Raw genomic sequence first — 8,671 nt, forward strand, 5'->3', positions numbered from 1 at the left:
TTATTTCGTTCTCATTACCACCCTGTAACTTATCAGTTACTCATTTTCCTAATCAATTGAGATTATGAATTATTAATCTTTCGCTAATCAGCATTTCTATTTATAAACTACTGTACTATTGCCAAACATTTAGAAACATTTTGAACTATTACCATAGACAATTGCCGAGCATTTGGCTAAGAGTGTTTAGAGTGTTGGGTGTTTTTGGACTTTAAGGTGTACTTAAGCAAAAAACACGAGTTTTTTTTTAATTTTAGCCACACTGCTGATTGCTATCAGCAGTGTAAAAATTGTTTTTAAACTAAAATAAAAAAATAAGACAACCAACTAAACAAGCCAAGAAAATTTCTCTCGGTTATTTTTTATCAATTTTAAAAATTATTATTTCATTTGAACATTTTATAAATGCTATATTATGAATCTAACTCGATGTATTTTAAATTTTAACTCTTAATTGGTCTTCAAATAACTTCAAAATAACAATTTTTTACAGTCAAAAATGTGTCCATTACAGCATTTCAGGTTACCCTTTGTGGACAACCACAATACGGTTTTAATAAAAATATTTAAAAAAAAACATTCCGTTTAGTTTTGTCAAATAAGGGATCGTCCATTAATTACGCATATTTAAAAAACGTAAGTAGGAGATCTTAAATATATTAAAATAGGTTTTTTATGTGATAGTTATGAACTTGTTTAAGAACTTATTTGTTTACTTTTTAAGAATTCATTTGAAAATATTCTGAGCGTTGCAGCGTAAAAAATTTTATTTTTTATTTCAGATTAATATGTTCCTAATTTATTTATTCTCTCTGTTAGTTGGATTCAATTTTTTTCAGCATTAAATTACGACTCTCCTAATTCAACTTTTGTTTTTCATTTTCATTTTTTTAAATATAAATGTAGTTACGGTAAATACGTATATATTTTTAAATATATACTATAATATCAAGCATAACGTATGTCTTTCTATATATATATATATATATATATATATATATATATATATATATATATATATATATATATATATATATATATATATATATATATATATATATATATATATATATATATATATATATATATATACATATATAATATATATATATATATATATATATATATATATATATATATATATATATATATATATATATATAAATATATAAATTATTAGAAATCACTTATTAATTTCAATTTTTTTACACAACGTTTCGTCAATAAAGACTCTTCAGAAAGAAAAAAATTTCTTTCTGAAGAATCTTTATTGACGAAACATGTATAATATATGTACATGTATAAAAATGTGTAAAAAAAATAAAATTAATAAGTGATTTCTAATAATTTATACACACACACAGATATATATATATATATATATATATATATATATATATATATATATATATATATATATATATATATATATATATATATATATACATACATATATTTTTATAGACTCTTCCTGATGATCCAGGAATGGTGAAACTTCAAGTTGAAGAAAAAAGTTAGACAAGTGTTTTTTGCTAATTTATTATTGCTCTGTTCTTTAAGAACATTGAGCACTCTATTTGTAAAATACACTAACCCAATTTACATATATATACATACATATATATATTCATATATATATATATAAATATATATATATATATATATATATATATATATATATATATATATATATATATATATATATATATATATATATATATATATACATATATATATATATATATATATATATATATATATATATGTATGTATATATATATATATATATATATATATATATGTATGTATATACATATATATATATATATATATATACATATATATATATATATATATATATATATATATATATATATATAAATGTATATATATATATATATATATATATATATATATATATATATATATATATATATATATATATACATACATAAATTTAAGTAATTAAAGAGTATAAAGATGAAAGTAAGAATGTGTATTTTTTTGTTAATTTTGAATATATTTTGAAAAAAAATTTTTAATTCCAATTCTAATGAATACTATACAATTTTATTGCACACAGAGACTTCATGATGCCCAAGGTAGATAATTAAAAATTTATTGGATGCCCACACCAAAACAAAAGTAATATGAATAATGAAGTACTTTTAGTATTTTGCATCCATTTATGATGCCCTATAAAGGTGCTGCTCTGGGGAAACAGACATGGATCCCCCACCTTTCACATGCGCGCCCTGATTATGATAACTATTGAATTATCATAATGGTAACTCCCCTTGTCTCAGCCACATCGAAGATAGTTATCCATAGTTTTTTATTCACTAGTATATTATTTTGAATAAATAAACATATATTTTATTTTTGATGCTAACTGAATTGATTATAATATAGTTTAAACTAAAATAATTTATAAAAGTATTACAGTAAAAAATATTTCCTAAAAGAAAAAGAAGCAATATAAGAGAATTCATTGAGTATGTCGTATTTTTTCAGCTTATCAAATCCAAGTTTTTTCGATCTATGGAATCCTCGGAAAGAAAAATGAATTAATTTGATCCATGGTATCTTCTAGTTTGCGATCCATGATATCTAATTGCTTAAATGTAAACGTAATTGTTGCGTAAAAAGGTTAAATTTCTCCAAACTTTTGCATCTACCTACTTAAATGAACAAAACCATTTTGAACTATGAACATTTAAAACTATGAACATCTGTAAGATCTTTATTCAGTATATATATATATATATATATATATATATATATATATATATATATATATATATATATATATATATATATATATATATATATATATATAATATATATATATATATAATATATATACAGTACCGGTTTTAGCACTACCAGCGCTATGGGCGAGATTACGTGTGAATGAGACTGCATATTTGTGAGAAGCAAAAGAGCGCGAAAAATTTTTCACAAAATTACGTATTAGCGTATTTTTAAAACAAATGTATTCTTGGTTTGTATGTACTGAACTATACCACTAGATAAGTTTAGACATATCACAATCTCATAAGGTTTTTTGTTTCTTTTTTGTTTCTATCTAGTTTTCTTGATCTGACGTCGCTAAGTTAGTTTGTTGTGGTTTGCACTATACAGTGTTCACTAACGTTCGTTAGGTCGTTTTGTCAACAATATTGTTTTTAAACGTTACGTTTTTCAGTGGTTATAAGCTATTAGTATAAAATCGCATTTATTGTCTCATCTGTTTATTTTTTTCACTATTCTCTGCCTACTGATTATATGTCTGTATTTTTTTATCTCTGGCCAATCATTTTTTAATTTATCTGAGTCTGTTTTGTGTGATAGCTTTTGTCTCTACTTATCAGGCAAGATTTATATTTCTCATACTATTGGAGTCACCAGATTTTCTACCATATTTTCAACTAACTACTTTTATACTAACGACAAACATTCTGAGTTTCGATGATTATGAGTGATATTTACGTATTATATTTATAAGAAACATTTCAGCCATAAAAGAAACGGTAAGTTACTCATAATTATTAATTTCTATTTTCTATTTGCTTTGTGTTATTTCTATACATTAAATTGTTTATTTTTATACATACGCATACATGCATGTGTACACGTTTGTCTTTTCTAATGTAAGTGTACATGATATTTATATGTATCAACATATTTGCTTATATTTACACCACGCGCATCCCTTACCACCCTCATGAGATCTCTAAGAATGCTGGAGCTGTATTAAAAACTGGGATAGGGATTGGGATTTTTGGCTTTTGTAGTGTAGTCCTGTTATATTGCAATATTGACTAGCATGACGTAGAGTGCAGGCGGTGAGATCTGTTGCAAGGACACGCCCCTGACGAGTGGCGTTAGTGCAGGTCTCGGGCTCTCCGAAACGTCATTGGTGATCGCAGTGCATTCCTGAGGAGGGGGATCACCATTATCCACTACTTAATTCTGATTGGTTACCATGGCACCAACATTTCTTTACCTCTTACACCCACGTAATATAGCGCTTTGTGAGCTTTATATTATGAATTTGTTACATTAACGACATTTATATACTTTTATCTCACACAGGTGATTATCAGTTTTCAGTTGGTTATCTAGAGTTTAGACCATATATAGTAGCACATTTACTAGCCTATTTTTTCTTTTTATATTGCTCGTACTTATATTTTTTATCATTCTACTTTAAATTTTGTTATCTACTTATTTTATTGTTTTTATATGGTGCGATAATTTTAGCCACGGTTGCCTTTAATGAACCAGCGGATCGATATTGACTTGTTTACTCATAGACCATTGTTTTATCATTTGTTTAGTATGACTAGAGCGTGAGTTATTGTTCACCTAATCCCTGAGTCCTAAAATTTTCTTCCTCCTACAAAATAGTCTTTACATTCATTTATGATTCTCACCCAATGACATCATCTACAATCTACTTCTATTTTCACATCTCCCAGATCTACGTGACTGGACGGCTCCGTTGGTCACTTTTTGCGACCATTGTGTCGCATAAACAAACAAATATAAGAGAATTCATTGAGTATGTAGTATTTTTTCAGCTTATCAAATCCAAGTTATTTCGATCTATGGAATCCTCGGAAAGAAAAATGAATTAATTTGATCCATGGTATCTTATAGTTTGCGATCCATGATATCTAATTGCTTATATGTAAACGTAATTGTTGCGTAAAAAGGTTAAATTTCTCCAAACTTTTGCATCTACCTACTTAAATGAACCAAACCATTTTGAACTATGAATATTTAAAACTATGAACATCTGTAAGATCTTTATTCAGTATATATATATATATATATATATATATATATATATATATATATATATATATATATATATATATATATATATATATATATATATATATATATATATGTATATATATATATATATATATATATATATATATATATATATATATATATATATATATATATATATATATATATATATATATATATATATATATATATATATACAGTGCCGGTTTTAGCACTACTAGCGCTCTGGGCGAGATTTCTAAATTTGATGTCGGCAGTCTTTGCCGACTTCGATTTTATGGTGAAGTTTTCTATAACTTTACCTTATTAAAACATTAAAATTTCAATATTTATAGAGAAAATAAATTAATTTATGAGCATATGAGCGGAAGTTAGAACTTGGAAGCTCCGAAACAAATTAAGTTGGGACGTGTTTTTGAAATAAAAATCAGCTTAACATGAAATATATATGAACCTTGCGATTACATTTTATTCTTGATTATCTAATACTACGAGTAGTATTAGATAATTTGTTGTTAAAAAAAAATCTAAAACTTTACCGCTAAACAGTACACCGTTAAGAGATGGTATAGTTTATTATTTTAGAGAAAAGAAGGGTGCTGGGATCATATATGCTATGCGCCTATGCTACAAGGAACCTGGGATAATCCGGTAGTGCGTACATAGTCGCCTCTGGGGTAGTAGAGAAATGGTAAAACGCTTGCCATTACTAAGTTGGACAACATTTGTGTTTAGGGTTTAAAAATTTAAGAAGTTTAAGAAAAAAAGTTTATTCTCGTCAAAATTCGTTTTGACTAGCTTAAAACAAACACACAAAAAAAAGCTTTATATTGATATATGAGGTAGAGTAGATATAAATTAGGTAATAAAGGAGTTTTAGCTGTTCATCTCTACTACTCATGATACATAAAATGTAGAGCGCTCAGCTCAAAATTAAATAATCCAGGCAACCCTACCGCACTTGACTTATTTCTCCGCTAAGCAACTTTGTAAATTAAAACTTCTGTTTTGGAGAATAGGGTTGATCGACAGGTAAAAAAGAAAGACTTTAGGTCTTCTCTCTTCTTCACTCGTCTTTTAAAAGATATATTAAAAATACTTCTATCGAACTACGGCGCTTTTATCATTATTTTTTTAAAGTGCCAAAAATTCTTATATTATCTTTACCTTTCTTATATTATCTTTACCTTTCTTATTACTACATTTTCTAAAATTAAAATCAAACTTCGAGCTTTTTTTTTTTTATAGTTTTTTTCTTTTATATAAACGTGGCCTGAGTTTTATGTTTACAGGATCTGTCTTCTGGTGAAGAATTTTCAAAATACTTTTTAGTTTGATGGTTGGGCATTGCATTGATTGATAAACTGTTGTTAATTTAATAAATTCCATATGAATAGATTCTCCACCTTGCTCACCATAATAACCAAATCCTGCCTCCCATTTCTGCAAAAATGGAACAACATGGGACTATAGCATATGAAGTTTTGGTAACTGAAGCATCTGGCCAAGTATCACGAAAGAAAATCATCAAATCATCAATTGCTTTTTCTAAAAGAAAATTTAGAGTTTATCAAAAATTATAAAATTTTTTTACAATAACTAAAATATTTTTTTTTTTTTTTAAACTATTAAAAATTAGATCTGAAATCAAAGTAAAATGAAACTTACGCAGAAGCCTTAATGTATCTGCTGTCATAGTACTTTTGGAAGCAAATATATTATAGCATTGAACAAACTTATCAAACAGTTTCTTATATTTTGTGCTAATATTAATTGCCCGTTGATGTACATGAGTGCCTGATTATACACAAACTTTGGAATCGAGTTACATAACTTAAGTATCGATGATTTCTTAACAGAACATAAACAATAAAGTTATTTTAACAATTAAATATTTTGGAATTGTGATTTAGAAAGCTTCTCTTTTAGCTCGAACTACCTTTTTGGGGTTAAAATACTCTTATCTTATTTTAATAATAAAATAAATGTTTTCCGGAATTATAAAATACTATTTTGAAACGATATATTATTTTGAAGAGAAAAATACTAAAAAACACAAATTTATGGTAAGTAAACTAAATAAATAAATACCTTAGGCATTTTATGCACATGATTGCCAACAAAACTTTTTCCATGATAAGCCTGTCTTTGAACTTTCAATGACTGCATAAATGTCTCAATTAATTTTGTGCACAGTCCCTTACCTTTTTTTAGAGAATTCTCATGCATGAGAGATTTGTAGCGTACTGTCTAAAAGTAATAATAGTTTTTTAAAGGAAATATAGATGCAAGTTAAATTTTTTTTTATACATGCAAATTTATATATATATATGTATGGTATATATATATATATATTTATATATATATATATATATATATATATATATATATACATATATATATATATATATATATATATATATATATATATATATGTATATATATATATATACACACACACTTAAAGTAGAAATAGGAGGTAGTAAGTTTCTGGCTGCCTTAGCCCCATTAATTTCCTCCCCCCCCCCCCTTTCAACGTGTTGGATTTTCCTAGGCCACTGTATATATATATATGATAAAATAGGTATTTTTTCAAAGCTCAATAAATATAAAAACCTTTTTATCATTTTCAATGTTAATTAACTCAATTTCTGCTTCATAGGGGCATTCAATATCCATCACATCATCAGAATTGTTTATTACAGCCATTAAAGCAACATCGTTTAACCATTCAAGCGTTTCGTCAAGATGGAGGATCTCAGATTGAAGAGTTGACAGTTGCTCATGCTCTTATAAAAACACTTGGTACTCTTCTGAGTAAACATCTGTATAATTATTTTTCATCTTAATTACTTCTGCAGCCATTATAATGTCTAGTTCATGAACTTCTTCTTATATATATGTATATGTATATATATATATATATATATATATATATATATATATATATATATATATATATATATATATATATATATATATATATATATATATATATGTATATATATATATACATATATATATATATATATATATATATATATATATATATATATATATATATATATATATATATATATATATATGAATGAGTACTTATTTAAGTGCATCATACTAATTAAAGTATATATTTACATAGTTTAGAGGGCATCATGCGATATACGACCAGTAAAACTCCCCAGAAAGCACATCAACAAGTTATAATGTCATTTTTAAACAAACAAAGTGCATAAATTAATAACTAAAAATAAAAAGCTTCACCTGCTCTAAAGGTATTTTGAAAATTGGCTCTGTTATTGCATTATTGAAACTTTTAGCATTACTCTTTACGCCACCACTTTTTGTGAATCTTTCATAATCTGAATAAAGATCTTCTAAAGAGCGGATTTTCTTTTCTGTCTTTTTACCATTTATACCTTTCATATCGCTTGATGTTGCATAACAAAAGAGACAGCAGTACTTTCCTTAATAATATCCATCAATTTAACATCAAATTAATAACAAACAATTTTTCATAACTAAAATCTAAAAAATACCTGAAGCTCATGATATTCCATAGTGTCCAAAGAAAATGATAGTCTCCAAAGACAAATACTCTGATGCTTTTATCCCTGTGATGTAATCAATTATTACAATAAATAAATATAAATTCTCTTTTTTAAACTAATTTTTAAAATTTCAAAATTGAATTATGTAAGCCCCCATAATTTAAAATAATGTGTTCAGCCTTATAATGAAACCTATTTCTACAAAACAAAATTAATCATTTAAAATAAATCTTCACATTTTGTTTCTTTTTATATTTTTAAACTGACTCTTTTAAACCGGTTAAGCTTAAGGTACTATG

General features: G+C 25.5%; 1 protein-coding gene across 1 annotated transcript; it reads right to left on the reverse strand.

Moving 5' to 3' along the window:
• Positions 1–6,492: 6,492 nt before the first annotated feature.
• LOC136086604 (uncharacterized) lies at positions 6,493–8,467 on the reverse strand. The gene is made up of 4 exons (XM_065808831.1): positions 8,361–8,467; positions 8,086–8,288; positions 6,916–7,074; positions 6,493–6,675 (listed from the first exon to the last, which is right to left on the reverse strand). The coding sequence occupies exons 2-4, from the start codon at positions 8,245–8,247 to the stop codon at positions 6,517–6,519; spliced, it is 480 nt and encodes a 159-aa protein (XP_065664903.1). The 5' UTR covers positions 8,248–8,288; positions 8,361–8,467; the 3' UTR covers positions 6,493–6,516.
• Between the last annotated feature and the right edge of the window lie 204 nt (positions 8,468–8,671).

Source organism: Hydra vulgaris, chromosome 10, assembly GCF_038396675.1.
Source record: "Hydra vulgaris chromosome 10, alternate assembly HydraT2T_AEP".
Taxonomy (NCBI): Eukaryota; Metazoa; Cnidaria; class Hydrozoa; order Anthoathecata; family Hydridae; genus Hydra; species Hydra vulgaris.

Bases quoted from the DNA above. Each gene is read 5' to 3' on its own strand.
- LOC136086604 (XM_065808831.1), bottom strand. From the start codon at position 8,247: ATGAAAGGTATAAATGGTAAAAAGACAGAAAAGAAAATCCGCTCTTTA. The intron at 7,075-8,085 runs GTGAAGCTTTTT...TATTACTTTTAG, and splicing joins TCAAAATACCTTTAGAGCAG to ACAGTACGCTACAAATCTCT. The intron at 6,676-6,915 runs GTATTTATTTAT...TGTTCTGTTAAG, and splicing joins ATGTGCATAAAATGCCTAAG to AAATCATCGATACTTAAGTT.